We start from the raw sequence: 16106 nt of genomic DNA on the forward strand, positions 1-16106 counted from the left end.
GATGGTTAAGTCCAAACTCCAAGCAAACTATTTGGTTTCATTAAGGGCTTCCAGAAAAGGTGACCAAGACAATCCTTTCAGAAGCCAACAGGCAAGTGACTCTTTAAATTCTAATGTGCACAATGTATCGCTGAGGGTTAATACACATATAAGCAATCAGTCAAGTATGGGAATACTTTTATCTACTTTGTGACAAAAAGGAAAGCTGCACTTCACTTTCACTCTCATTAAGGCATTGCAAGGTTCTTTTATAATACCGAAACAGTGCATCAACAATCTCAGAGGCAGGAAAGATGAATAGTTAAAAATTTTTTAAATCAAAATAGTTGCAAATATTTTAAATGGCCAGAGAAAATAAACTTGCGAAGGAATTCACAAAATAGAGTAAGATATTAAGAAATTAATTAGAGATCTTTCTTTTCTATAGTTAATTTTTTAAATGCAGTTTAACCCCCTTTTGGGAAGGGAACTATTTCAAAGGGCTCATTTTTGCACCCACCCCTGTCAAAGAAGGTCAGAAACACTCAAGTATAAAGTCACTGCAGTGCTGTGGCACAAATAGTTTCTGCGGCTAAAATCAAACAAAGACCAATTAAACTAATCATAACGTTCCAGTGAACACAAGGAAGCTCACCTGGTATTCCTGGACTTCTTTCGTGAATTTTCAAATCTACTCAGTTCTTGGTATTATAATTACCTTGACCAAAATACTGTGAAATTACTGCTCTGATCTACTAATGGCTGCAAAAATCAAGTCGTTGTGGTTTCATGCCAAGGGGCCATAGCAAGGTGGCGCAATGATTTCTGACACAGAAGACAACTTCTAAAAACTCAAAAGGGAAAATTAACGGGATGTGGTTTACATTGCCAAAGACTCTTCATTAATTACCAATTTAATCACTGCTGGAGGCATGACATTACAAAAATCTGGCTGAAAGTTCTAATAGATTATGAAGACCACCTAAGAAGAGTGACCAAAAAATGTACAAAACAATTAATACTGTTTCACTGCTATCAAAGACACTCAGATTATTTTACATCAAGTGAAGCAAAGGAATTAGTAGCTTCACAGTGGCACCACTAGGAACTGTAAATACAATAGCATACAATTAGTAATGCACATGTGACTTTTCATTCAAGGCATATATCCTTGGGAAAGCCAGAACATGATAAGGAGAACAAAAGAAACATTAAAAAATGAAATGAATAAAGATTTAAACTCTACCCTCTTGCATGCTGAGCAATAACAGAATAGGCAATATAAAATACAGCTCCTAGTAATGGTGATATCATCCTGGGATGTTCAACACCGAACTGAACAGCCATATGGAAAATGTCTATGGCCATTAATAGTCGCATAAAAGGAGTGTTCCTGATGCTAAGACACCTAGCCCTAGCTTCATGAATTCACAGCAATCTCAAATAAATAAGACTTTTGAGGCTAGGGGTTTGTGGCCACATAATAGAAAAGATGCTTGAGGTTTTTTTTTTTTCTCCTCCTAACAATGATGGTGTTTTGTGTGACTTTGAAGATATGCTAGCAAGCTAACAATATGTTTTCTAAGAAGTCTAGTAGCCATTGTTAGGATAGCAGACTTCGAATCAACTTAAATTTAGACATAATAGATAAACTATTATTTAAATCATAATGAATAAAAACCACTACCATGTACAGAGGCATTTATGCCGAACATAGAAGTACACTGGCATTCTTCTCCTATAAAATGCAACTGTAAAAAAGATTAGCTATACATTTAAAGTGTCTTACTAGTCTGAGGCGGATTATGTACATTAAATCTTCTGTCAATTGTGTTGGAGTAAGAAATAAGGAATATATTTTCATCTTAGTGCCCTGGGTCTAGACATTCCAGCTCATATAGAGAATAAAAATCTCTAAATAAGACAAAATTCTCACTCCATATGTTATTAAAGATTTTATATTTCTTTTTATAATATTTGATGTTCTTTTAAAATCACAAATGTGAAGTTAACCTACTTCTTCCTAGTGAATTGATAATATGTGTAATTTGGAAAGATTAAAATTTTAGCTTGACCTTAATGTTAAATCTTAATTCCTAGAGGCTAGCCATTTAATTGTAACATAGCTAATATTTATAAACATATAATATAATCTTATATACATTTTTATGATGGTACATACTTAGGATACATACATAAAAACTATAGAAGAAGTTTCTATCTGCCAGAGATTACCAAAATGATGTTTAGGTTTTTTTTTTTTTTTTTTTTTTTTTACCAACTGGATGGTAACTGCTTCTTTTATTATCTGGAAAAGATCTAGTGATCTTATCTAAATCTGCTACAATTATCAGCACGACAGACTAGTCCCATTTAAATCAATATTTTCCAATTAACATCAAAAGTGCAAGGTTGATGTCCTACCTCTTCATAGCAACAAAATACCTGTTTAAAGGCTTAATTTGCAAAAGAGCAGCTTGCATTCTTTTGGTTCTCACCAAATAAGCCTTTTGGATTCATTACCAACCAGTAAAAAAAAAAGTCACTGTATCTTTTTTGATTACTGGTCCCTGCAGTTGACTCAAGACTGACCAAACTGAAATTCCTTTCCCATACACAGTTTTCTTCAGAGATTCAAATATTCCTGCAAACCTTTAGAGATGGATACTGCAAACCTTCTAGAACTTGCTGACATCTTGCAGTCTGATCCTGTTAAGTGAGGATGGGCTCCTATGCCAATTGATTGTAATGGGTCACTCACTATCCTTGCAGATTAAAATTGAGAAAAAAAAAAAAAACCTTTAAGTCTGTTTTATAATAATGTTGTAATTCTTGTCTGGTCTTTCTATTAAAAAAAAACTTCCAGGGGCACCTGGGTGGCGCAGTCGGTTAAGCGTCTGACTTCAGCCAGGTCACGATCTCGCGGTCTGTGAGTTCGAGCCCCGCGTCAAGCTCTGGGCTGATGGCTTGGAGCCTGGAGCCTGTTTCTGATTCTGTGTCTCCCTCTCTCTCTGCCCCTCCCCGTTCATGCTCTGTCTCTCTCTGTCCCAAAAATAAATAAAAAACGTTGAAAAAAAAAATTAAAAAAAAAAAAAAAAAACTTCCAGGGGTGCCTAGGTGGCTCAGTCAGTTAAGCGTCTGACTTTGGTTCAAGTCATGATCTCACGGTTTGTGGGGTTGAGCCCTGTGTTGGGCTCTGCGCTGACAGCTCAAAGCCTGGAGCCTGCTTCGGATTCTGTGTCTCCCTCACTCTCTCTGCCCCTCCTCAGCTTGCACTCTGTCTGTCTCTTTCTCTCAAAACTAAATAAAAACATTCAAAAAAGAAAAACAAAACTTCTAGGTATCAACAAGTATCTGCAAACCATTTTCTTATGCTATGTAATTTACAGCTGAAAAAACTAAAAACAAACATATTTATAAAGAATTACCCTAATTCTTTTTAGACTTTCTACTTATAAAATAGATTTTTTTCTTTCTTAAAAACATAAAAGTAATAATTAAACTTATATGGCATCCTTCTTCTGATCGGTTCAAAGTGCTTCACAAATACCCTAACAATTTCAAGGACTGTGGGCAGCAGGATTCTCATTCCTTATCCTTAGAGTGTATGGATCCTAAACTTTAGCACATAAATGCAAACATCCCCTTCAGCTATCTACATAATTAATAAACAGATTTATTAAATGTATTTTTAAAAAGCAATTATATTCTAATACAAAGTAGTAAGCAAAAGAGTCTGAAATAGACTAGCTTGTTAAATTCTACTTGTGCATTTTTTGGGAAAAGAGTATTTGGGGGAATTGAGTAATGAAGAAAAATAATAAAAAATGAATTTTTTTCTTAAAAAAAAACTATTATACTTTTCTCACAATGTGTGTTCATACCAAACTCCTGAGTCTGAAACAAAAAAAAATTTGTTTTAATTTGAGAGAGAAAGAGAGAGAGAGAGAGAGAGAGCGAGCAGGGGAGAGGGGCAGAGGGAGAGAGAGAGGTAGAGAGAGAATCTTAAGGCTCTATGCTTAGCACAGAGCCCATCATGGGGCTTGATCCCAGGACCTTGGGATAATGACTTGAGCTAAAATCAAGAGTCAGACTCTCAGCTGACTGAGCCACCCAGGAGCCCCTGCAAAAATTACTTTAAGTGCATGTGGAAACCATGAACAAAAGAACTATCATCTAAAATTTTCATTAGCAAAATATAACATATGAAAATCTTCACAGAATAGGAAAAGGAAGTGAAAAACTAAATCACAGAGATTCAGAGCAATGAAATCTGTTTCCTATAGAAAAACAATTTCAGGAAATACCTGAAACAGGTTAAATGAACATCTAAAGGCACAGAGACACAAATGAATCATGTAAACTATTTTCTCTAAAAAAGATCTAAATGCAACATGTGCTTGCTCAGCAAGTTCTCATTAAAACGTGCAATACTGGTTTTGACAAAAATTAAGAAAAATTAAAAGGCTTATAATACTTGTGTTTGTGAGTTGCCATTTAAGATAAATTAAAGCTCAAATCTTTTCCTGAGGATGACTTAAGTAGAGTCTGTACATAAGGACCCAGCAGATAAGATTACAAAGAGTTGTTTTCAGTGTCTTAGAAATTGCTTCCTAGCCTTCCAGCCTAAAGCTATACTAATTTATTTAAGACGCAATGTTTGGTAGAGAGGGTGGTATGCTTCAAGACAGAGTTGGGGGTTGCACTCCAATCAAAGGTCTCAGTGTCCAGGAAGGACAGGTGTGTGTAAGGATTTGCTGTGTACACATCATAACCATAAAGAAAGGATTTAAGAAAGGAAGAAAAGAATGATCCAGGGAACCTTAAGTTCCAACGTGGCTAATGTCATCTCTGTAACTGACTCAAGAAAGGGGACAGACACTTTAACTTTCTCTGCTCAATGATAATCAATTCCACTTTAAAGACTTTCAGAGAGATATTTTGCCTGTTCACAAACCTTTACCACCAAAAAACTCCCTATAGCAACCCAAATTTTTCATGTTTAAACTCATGTTTTTATTAGTTGACACTCAGAAAGTATGAAAAAGAGCCTGTTACTATCCCCTTCATTTATTTATTGAATAAACATTTACTTAATACTTGGTGATGGGAATACAAGGTTCTTGTACTTTGAATAGCTCATAGCTGAGTGGGAGAAAGATGTGTAATTAGATAATTATATGGGATAAATGCGATGGGAGAGATATGTACAGCATATTAGAAAAAGATACACAAAGGTGAATTAGCTTTACCACTAGGAACCGTGACAGAGGTACTCATAGAAGAAGAGATATTTCAGTGGAAACTAACAAGAAGGGAATTTCAGGGAGAGAACAGCCAGTGCTCGATGCAGGAATTGAAGAGTATGCCATATTCTCTCTGCAAGCAACTTAGTAGAGATGGACTGTGGAGTGATAATGGGAGAGAGGTGAGAGATAAGGCTAGAAAGGGAGGAAAGAGGATTTGTAAGGACCTTGTATAAGGCCATGCTGTATAGTTGGGAAGTTTATTCTCTTGGTAACCGGGAGTTACCAGAAAGATTCTGAACCTTCACATACTCAAATTGGTACTTATACTATTTACCAGTTTCTCTTCTTTATATTTTAAAAGCTTGTCTTTCCTAATATGTAAATCTTTGCTTTCATTCTCTCTCAGCCCAGAACTAGATATAAAAATCCTTAAAAGGAGGTAACCTGTACTCAGTACATGGACACTGTCCCATGTATTATATGCCTCAAGTATTCCAAAATCATTTATTAACATTATTATTAAAATAGTTCTTCTTTTTCTTGGTGTTCATCAGAAGATCCTTGGTTAGTTTTACAGAAACAGAGTTCAGAAATATAAAAGATGATTGCTGAGTAAGTCCTAAATCAACGAGCAATCTTAAGAATATGCAACAGTAAGCTCTTCAATAAACTCTAGAAGATTTGGGGTCAGTGTCTCATTCACTCAAGACTTGAGGTCATTCCTGGGTACCAACTTTTTTTTTAAACTCATGGAAATTCTCAGGTAAACTAAGAACACAAAAAGCAATGGGTAGCAACAGGTCTAACTCCCCCCACCAGCAACTTGACTTTCAGCACAGTAGCATACATTATGAAGGACAAGATAGCTTACAATGAATTTTAAAATAAGAACACTGTAAATTAAGGCACAAATAAAAGAGCATAAAAAAGGGAAAATAGTAGCAATCAGTTCACTAAATTAGATGCCAGCTTTTTTTTTTTCCAGTTAGACCTTCTTTTTATTTACCAGCAGTCTTTTGATCTCTCCAGAGTGAAAGAGATGCTGACACTGAAGTGGGAATGGCATTAGTCATGGTTCCCTTACCCCCTTCACCGTAGACACCTATTAATTTGAATGTCACACAAGGAAAAAAAAAAAAGAATTTTGCTTCCATTTAATAAATGGAAAAATAGATTTAGAGAAATTAAGTATTTTCCAGTTTTAGTATCACTTAACACACATTCAATTGCTCCAGAGATGAAATTGGGCACTTTCCCTTTTCCTTTTATCAACCAAGTCTGCCAAACTACTTTTCCAAAATATGGACAGTACTGGTAAATAATTCCAGTCTGTATGTACAAGAGCTACCGGAAATGATAAAGAAATCAAATTAAGAAAACTAGTATGTCCTTCTTTACGAGACAAAACAGACGAACATAAGGGAAGGGAAACAAAAATAACAGAAAAACGGAGGGGGACAAAACAGAAGAGACTCATAAATATGGAGAACAAACTAAGGGTTACGGGAGGGGTTGTGGGAGGAGGGATGGGCTAAATGGGTAAGGGGCACTAAGGAATCTACTCCTGAAATCATTGTTGTATTATATGCTAACTAATTTGGATGTAAATTAAAAAAAAAAAATAATAATAATAAAAAACTAGTATGTCCTTGGAAAATACATCAACCTGATATCAAATTGCACACTAAACTGAAAATCTAAAAAGGAACAGCAAGGTCTAACTTCTCTATTTGTGCAATTGGACTGATCTGTCATTTTATATTCTTCTTACATCATTTCATTCATTAATATAATTAACATAAGCTATAAGCCCCATAGAGCATCAAGTGTCAAAACTAGAACAGTAATCGAAGAGAATGTACTATTTAATTCATGAAATTGATGCTTTTCATAACACATCTATACAGAGCTTGACTTTTCTGAAAAACGAGCAATAGTAAGTAGAATGCACAAGAAAGTTTTAAAATTGAGCTTAAACTATAACAGAAGAGGCTGCAACGATATCTCCTATGTCACACTCCTCTCAATTAGTGGTGTGGAGTCTATGTCTCTCTTCCTTAAACCTGGGTGGAGCTTTGTGTCTGGTTAGGCCATCAGTATAGCAAAAGTGATGCAACATGACTTTTAAAGCTAGATCATAAGAATGCCATGCATGTCTGCCTGACTATCTTGGCATAGCTGCTCATAGTCCCAGCCACCGTGCTGTGAGGAAGCCCAAACTAGCCCAAGTGGAAAGACCACAGGGAGAGGCTACATGTAGGTGTTTCAACTGACAGTTTAGCAGAGGTCGTCGCCAAAACTCTGCACCAGACGTCATGGAACAAAGCCACTCCCAGAGTCTCCTATCCTAATGCCTAAATCATAGAATCTGTGAGCATAATCAGATGGTTGTTTCATGCCAGTAAGGTGGTTTTTTATTTAGCAAAAGATAACCTGAAAGAGGAAGGGTAAAAAAAGTATCTTGGGGACTGTTTAAAGCATGGTTTCATTTGCAATAGGATACAACTCTGGGTAAATGGAAAACAAAGTAACAAAGTGATTAGCCTGGCATGCAGTGGGCTAGCTATGCAGCATGGAGCTGCTCTTTCTGGGAAAAACAACTAGAACAATAAATGAGTACAGGACAAGTAACCCAGATCCCATCAGTGGTAGTCAAAGAAACAATGAGATATTTTATGAGATACCATGATTACTTAACTCATCAATCATAAACAATAGTCATTGAGAATTTCATGCCTTTTCAGTGTGAACAGGACTGCTATTATTGAATCTGCTATTTATCCACACCTAGGCACAAGCTAGTTATCATCAACTGTAGAAGTGAAGAGTTCTTTCTATGTCTCTCTCCTTAAAACACACACATACACACGTTATCTTAGAAGTTCTGAAGTCAAGTTCGTTTGGGTACACTAAGAAAACAATGTGATAAAAATACATTTTTTAGATACCCCAAATTTCCCTAGTTTAAAATATTTATCTTAACATGTGATATTTTTAAAACAGAAAGAATAAAGGGAAAAAAAACCCTTTATAAGCCACTTGTTATACTATCCCTTAGAGATAAATATTGTTAATATTTTGATGATTTTCCTTCCTGTCCTTTTTAATGCATGATTAAAAACACACACACACACACACACACACACACACACACACACACACACACAGTCTCTATCATTTCAAAATGGAGTTCAGAGGCACCTAGGTGGCCCAGCTGGTTAAGTATCCAACTCTTGATTTCGGCTCAGGTCATAATCTCACAGTTCATGAGATTGAGCCCCATGTCAGGCTTTGCGTTGACAGCATGGAGCCTGCTTGGGATTCTCTCTCTGTCTGTCTCTTTCTCTCACTCTCTCTCCTCTCTCTCTCTGACCCGCCCTCTGTTTATGCATGAAAGCCCTCTCTCTCTCTCAAAATAAATAAATAAACATTAAAAAAATGGAGTTCATATGCCATGTATATTTTATTTTTTTTTTTTTTTTTTTTTTTTTTCCGTTTTTTTTTTTTTTTTTTTATTTATTTTTGGGACAGAGAGAGACAGAGCATGAACGGGGGAGGGGCAGAGAGAGAGGGAGACACAGAATCAGAAACAGGCTCCAGGCTCCGAGCCATCAGCCCAGAGCCTGACGCGGGGCTCGAACTCACGGACCGTGAGATCGTGACCTGGCTGAAGTCGGACGCTTAACCGACTGCGCCACCCAGGCGCCCCTGCCATGTATATTTTATATCCTTTTTATACAAAATGACATTGTGAGCACTCTATGTCCTTTCAATATTCTTTCAAGACATTATTGAATAGATAAGTTTTAATGGCTATATAACAAGTATATTTATTTGTTATAATTTATTTGATCATTTCTGTTTTGCACAATTACCATTTTATAATTTTTTGCAATTACAAATAACACTGTGATGAAAACCTGGATACGATTCTTTGTTAGAATTATTAGGTAAAAGAGAATGAACATTTCTTGATGAAGTCTAATGGTTTTCCAGAAAGGTGTGGCAAGTTACATACTATGAGGAGTACAAAGAGGATCTAACTCAATGAACTGTCACCATCATCATGTTTCCTAAAATCCAAGTTATATATTTTACAGATACAGTAAGATGTCATGACACAGAGTAAGAGATGTTTTAGTAAGTAACTTCTGTTCTGAATTCACACTAATATACTTCAGATAAAAATTTATTTTGTTTGAGAAATGAAAAGTGTAAATTACTGGTGCCTTAAATAGAAGGGGGTGACCAATAAAATATTTACTGAAAATTTGAAGTAATAAATGAATAAACCAAATGAAAGACTAAACATCATCTTTTTAAAAGTCAGGATACTTGAATTCGAAGCCTCATATGTCATAGTCTGCAACCTAGGTAAATTTAAACATTCTTTCCTAACTTACTTTCTTAATCTCTATGAAAAATAAAACAACAGTCTCTGTTTCTATTTCACAAGGATGTCAGAAATATAAAGAAGAAGGAAATATAACACAATGCCTTAAAAACATAACCTCTGAAATCAAATCATCTAGGTTCAAGTCTTGACTCTGTTACTTATTAGCTGTGTGACAACAGGCAATTCATTAATTTGTCAGTTTTCTCGACTGTAAAATAGAAATGATAATATTTAACTCATACAATTATTGTGGAGATTAAATGTGAAAAATCATGTTAAATTACTTAGAATCCTACCTGTCAAATAGTAAGTGCTCAATAAACACTTGATGATAATTATTAATATAGGTAAAATTCACACATAGGTGAAATAATTAGTTTTAAAAATCTACTTGGTAGATAGACCATTTAAATCTCAGGTACTCTCAATTTAAAATCAACACACTGGGGGCACCTGGGTGGCTCAGTTGGTTAAGCTTCTGACTTCGGCTCAGGTCATGATCTCATTGCTCGTGAGTTTGAGCCCTGAGTCAGGCTCTGTGCTGACAGCTCAGAGCCTGGAGCTTGCTTCAGATTCTGTGTCTCCCTCTCTCTGTCCCTCTCCTGCTCACACTCTGTCTCTCTCTCTCCCAAAAATAAATAAACATTAAAAATTTTTTTTTTTAATCAACACACTGGAATAATATAGACTTACACATTCCCCATAGATTTTAGAGTCTGAAAAATTATGAAATAAAGTTACCCACAAATAAAATACAGTATTAACAAAATAACTTTCTTTTTCAAGAGATATTGTTTTTGTGGCTCTTCACTTGACTAGATCCTTTTCACCCATCAAATCTTAGTTCAATGCCCCATCTTCAAATCACTCAAGCCCTCACCTACTTAAATTATCCTCTACTATATCATGCAGTTTTCACACGAGTTATTTATCATTATCTGTGTATTCCCACCATAATGTAAACTCCATGAGGGAAGAAGCTTAGCCTTTTGTGTCACTATGAATACACTCAGTTCAGACATTTAATAAATATCTGACAAATCACCAACAAATTGATGAAATAACAGATGGCTAGGCACTGAAGAAGTTGGCATAAAAGCTACAAAATTTCTTCAAAGATGGCCCTCTAGATTAGGGTTTCTCAAACATTTTTATCATGACCCACAGCTTAAAATACATTTTATATCAAGATCCAGTATGCATATATATCCATATGACTGAAGCAAGTTTCAGACAAAAATACCATGGTTACTACGTGTGATGAGTTCTGATATTTTTATTCCATTCTATTCTATTCCTTTTCATTAAAAATAAAATAATTACTGCAGTGTGCTAAATCAATTTTATATCACATTATCGTGGAAAGACTTGAAGTGTGAAAAAAACTGCTCAAGGTCAGAGGTTATTAAGTTCATATCTGAAAGGTATGTTTAAACATATGCATTGAAAGGAAGAAATAAAAGTGTCTGATCACAGATGACATGATCACCTATGTAGAAAATCAAAGAATTGAAAAAAAAAAAACTCTCTTGGAACTAATAAGCAATTATAGCAAGCCTGTAAGATACAAGGCTAATATACAAGAGACAATTGCTTTCCTATATACCAGCAGTGAACAAGTGGAATTTGAAATTAAAAACACAATACTATTCACATTAGTGAAAAGTTGATAGGTATAAATGTAACAAAATATGTACATGATCTATATGAGGAATATCATGAAATCAAAGAATAAATAAATGAAGAGTAGGAAGACTCAATTTACAACAGACACATATGATAAAAGACTATATCCAAAATATACAAATAACCATTGAAACTCAACAATAAAAAACAAACAACCTAATTAAAAAATGGCCAATGACCCCAAGAGACACCTCTCCAAAGATTTATAGATTGTGAGTATGCATATAAAAAGATGCTCCACATCATACGTCATCAGGGAAATGCAAATTAAAAGTGAGATACCCCTAAACACCTATCAGAATGGTCAAAATCTGGAACACCAACACACTCACTGTTGATGAAGATGTGGAACACAAGAACTCTCACACATTGCTGGTGAGAATACAAGATGGTATAGCTACTTTGGAAGATAGTTTGGCAATTTCTTATGAAAGTAAACATATTCTTACCCATAAGATCTAGCAATCACACTCCTTGGTATTTCCTCAAATGCGTTAAAAACCTATGTCCACACAAAAACTTGTACATGGACGATTACAGCAGCTTTATTCATAATTGTCAAACTTTGGAAGCAATCAAGATGTCCTTCAGTAGGTGAAGGGATAAATAAACTGTGGTACATCCAGACAATGAGATATTACTCAGCACTAAAAAAGAAATGGTCTTTCTAACCATGAAAAACACGGAAAAACCTTAAATGCATTATACTAGGTAAATGAAGCCAATCAGAAAACGCTATACACTGCATGATTCCAACTATGACATTCTGCAAAAGGCAAAATTTTGGGGGACAGTAAAATTATCAGGTTTCCAGGGGTTGGGAGTGTTGGAAGGGATAAGTAGGTGTAACAGAATATTCTTATGGCAATGAAAATACTCTATGATACCATAATGATGGATACATGTCATTACACATTTGTCCAAATTCATAGAATGTAGAATACAAGAGGGAATCATAATGTAAAGTATGGACTTTGGGTGATTATGATGTAGGTTTGGTTCATCAGTTCAGTGTAGGTTTATCAGTTCTAACAAATGTATCACTCTGGTGTGGGATGTTGTTAAGAGGAGAGGATATGCATGTGTAGATGCAGGGTGTATATGGGAAATCTCTGTACCTTCCCCAAAATTCTGCTGTGAACCTAAAACTGCTCTAAAAAAATAAAATCTTAATTAAAAAAAAAAAAGAACATGTAATTTTGTGTATGTGAGTTTGATGGTAAGGGAGGCTATCATAGTTTTCAGATTCATGAAGACATTCCTGTCCCCTTAAATTTAAGGGCTTCTATTACCATATATTCATTATCACTTGTGAAGCACTACACAAAAACACGTATAAAAATGTGGTTTAACATAGGCATGGCACTATATGATAGAAATGAGCACTGATTCTGTAGTCTGAAAATGCTCAAGTTCAAATCCTGGATTCATCATTTACTAACTCTGTTAACTTGTACAAATTACCTTACCTATGACCCCAGTTTTCTTATGCGGAAAGTAGTTTGAACATCTACTTCATGGGGTTAAGTAAAATACAAATTATGTAAAACATCCATTATAATAATGATGCCTGCTCTTCAATAAATGGAAGGCATCATTAGTATATTCTAATATTTCCAAAAAAAGTAACTTCCATAGATAAAATCCAATCTTAAACAAAGTACAATTAATGGCTTTTTAACCAATGTTCCTCACATCACTTAGCTGCCTGTTGCAGAGTGGTGTGGCTGCGTTGGTATTCTGCTTATTCCCTGCCTTTAAAGCTGCATCTCTTCTTGCTTGCTCAAGCAGAACTCTTGCTCTTTCTTTAAGTTCTTCTTGTCTGGATAACATTCGATGCTTAAAAGCAAAAATACAGAATTAGAAGCTCAAAAAAAAAAAAAAAAAAAAGAAAACCCACCACATAATCTATATTTGTAAACTAATCAATGGTTATATTATCTGTCAAAATAATAGAGATAAGAAATAAGATTGTAATTTTACAAGATTGCTTACAGAAAATATTAATTTTAGCTAGAAACTGTAGAAAGCCTTGACATTTAGGAAATATATCTTCTTTTTTGTTTAAAGTTTATTTGTTGAGAGAGAGAGAGAGAGCAGGGGAGGAGCACAGAGAGGTAGAGAAAGAGAATCTCAAGCACTGACAGTGCGGAGCCCGAGGGAGGAACGAACTACTGAACTCAGAGATCATGACCTGAGCCAAAGTCGGACACTTAACCAACTGAGCCACCCAGGTGCCCCTGGAAATATAACTTTACTGCCTAAAACTGGATTATGTTTAATTACGTTTTTATTAGAACATATTCCCATAAAGCATAAGGTCCATATGTATATTATATACATTCTTCATATTTGTTAATCATAGTATAATCTGGCAGACATTTTTAAAAAATTATATTTCTTACACTCTTATAGGACTGATAACAAGGTGTCTTCCAAATTTGTATGTTTAAAGATATTAAGTATCTGTGACAATAATCCTTTAAATTCTTGACAATTAACATTTACAGAAAATTCAAAACTATCATATTATGTTTTTTAAAAAAAAAGTAAAACTGGTTTTCTCCAGTGCTCACTTTCCTTACAATAAGACAATTAACCATATCAGAATTGGAAGAATGTTTTCCTGGATTAATTTGTAATCTTACAATATACTTATGGGTAACAACAGGTAACGACCACCAAGGGAAATCGGTCCTTAAATGAGGACATTAATTCAAAGCACAAATATCCATGTTTATAGTTCAAATTCCTTTTTCTCCCCAAAAGTAGTCAACATCTGGCTTTAAATTTTTTTTTGTAATGTTTATTTATGTTTGAGAGAGACAGACAGAGTGTGAGTGTGGGAGGGGCAGAGAAAGAGGGAGACACAGAATCCGAAGCAGGCTCCAGGCTCTGAGTTGTCAGCAAAGAGCCTGATGCAGAGCTCAAACTCATGAACTGCAAGATCATGACCTGAGATGAAGTCAAACGCTTAACTGACTAAGCCACCCAGGGGCCCCAAGCAACTTCTGACTTTAGATTACTATTGGTCTGATATTTAATTTTTTTTACTTCCCTTTCATTGCATAGTTTTTGTTCAATCATAAGTAGCATTTATGGTCAAGGAAAAGGTAATAAACAGTAAACATATTTATTTGTTATAGTGTGAAACTTTAAAAAAAATTACTAAATCATTTTTTGGTCTCTGAGATATTTATGTTTTAATATAACATTTTTAAGCACTTTTCTGTAAACTTAAGGAAAGATTTTTTTTTAAGTATCCAGTTCAGTGGTTTTTACTATATTCACAATGTTGTGAACCATCAACACTATCTAATTCCAGAACATTTTCATCACCCAAGGTTTTAAGAGGATTAAACAAAAATTCTTCACCTAATAGATATAATTGAAATGTATAAGTGATAATGATAGATTTTTTGTCATGTTGATAGGACATAATAGAATAGAACTGGTCATTGCAGTTGAACTGGTTACAAATCAACACTTTCTAAAAACAGAGAAGATTAATTAAATAAACACTGAATCTGCAATCAAGACATCAGTTTGTTAATCCTTCTTCCACTAATAATAAGCAATGTAACATTGAACAGGTCACTTAAAAGCTATGCTGTATTCCATTACATAATATTTAAGAACCCTCAAGTCAGGAAGACCTTGGTTCAAACACTAGATATGTCACTTAATTGTGGATATAAAAGTTACTCAATCTCTCTAAGCCTCAGTTTCCTCACTTATAAAATGGGGATGAAAACAGACAACCTCTCACAAGGATATTATAAAGATTAAGTGAAACAGAGTAATGTACAGAGCACTAGATAAATGTTAACTATTATTATATATTTAAAAAGCTCTCAACTGCCTCCTAGTTTTTTTTTTTAAATTTTTTAAATGTTTTTATTTATTTTTTAGACAGAGACAGAGCATGAGCAGGGGCGGGGCAGAGAGAAAGGGAGACACAGAATCTGAAGCAGGCTCCAGGCTCTAAGCTGTCAGCACTGAGCCTGATGTGGGGCTCGAACTCACAGACTATGAGATCATGATGTGAGCTGAAGTCAGACGCTTAAGCGACTGAGCCACCCAGGTCTCCCTTGCCTCTTAGTTTTTTAATGTTTATTTTTGAGAAGTGGGGGAGGGACAGAGAGGAGAGAGAGAATTCAAAACAGGCTCTGCACTGTCAGCACAGAGCCAGATGCAGGACTTGAACTCACAAACCATGAGATCATGACCTAAGCCAAAGTCGGTGAAACGTCAAACTTCAGGTCAGGTCATGATCTTGCAGTTCATCATTTCGAGCCCTTTGTCAGGCTCTGTGCTGACAGCTCAGAGCCCAGAGCCTGCTTCAGATTTAAGAAGAGATCATCTTTAAAATCCCAACAGCCCTAAAACTGGTGATTAGAATACATCATCTTTAAGATCCTATATTGGCTCTAAATTCTGTGAGTATACAGACCTTTAGGGATTCCAGTTAGCTACACAGAAAGCGAAAGACTGCTTTGGTCTCAAGACCATACAGAAACAAACTTTTTCTGATTATAAATGTAATTCATATTTCTTAGAAAAATTTTAGAAAGTACATAAAAGTAAAAATAAAAATAATCAGAGGCATCATATTCCCTGATTTCAAACTATATCACAAAGTTATAGTAATCACAACAGTATGGTATTGGCCAAAAAAAAAAAAAAAAAGACACACAGATCAATAAAAAAAAATAGAGACCACAGAAATAAACCCAAGTATATAGGGTCAATTAATTTACGACAAAGGAGCCAAGAATATACTGGGAAAAGACAGT

At 35.0% G+C, this 16106-nt stretch overlaps 1 protein-coding gene across 12 annotated transcripts in view; it reads right to left on the reverse strand.

Moving 5' to 3' along the window:
• EHBP1 (EH domain binding protein 1) overlaps positions 1–16106 on the reverse strand; it is a 378662-nt gene that overhangs the window by 75090 nt on the left and 287466 nt on the right. For all 12 annotated transcript variants that reach the window (XM_058683956.1, XM_058683952.1, XM_058683950.1 and 9 more), the window contains one exon: positions 13006–13149. In XM_058683956.1, coding sequence (XP_058539939.1) covers positions 13006–13149 — 144 coding nt within the window. The remainder of the gene's footprint in view (positions 1–13005; positions 13150–16106) is intronic.

Source organism: Neofelis nebulosa, chromosome 9 (genome assembly GCF_028018385.1).
Source record: "Neofelis nebulosa isolate mNeoNeb1 chromosome 9, mNeoNeb1.pri, whole genome shotgun sequence".
NCBI lineage: Eukaryota > Metazoa > Chordata > Mammalia > Carnivora > Felidae > Neofelis > Neofelis nebulosa.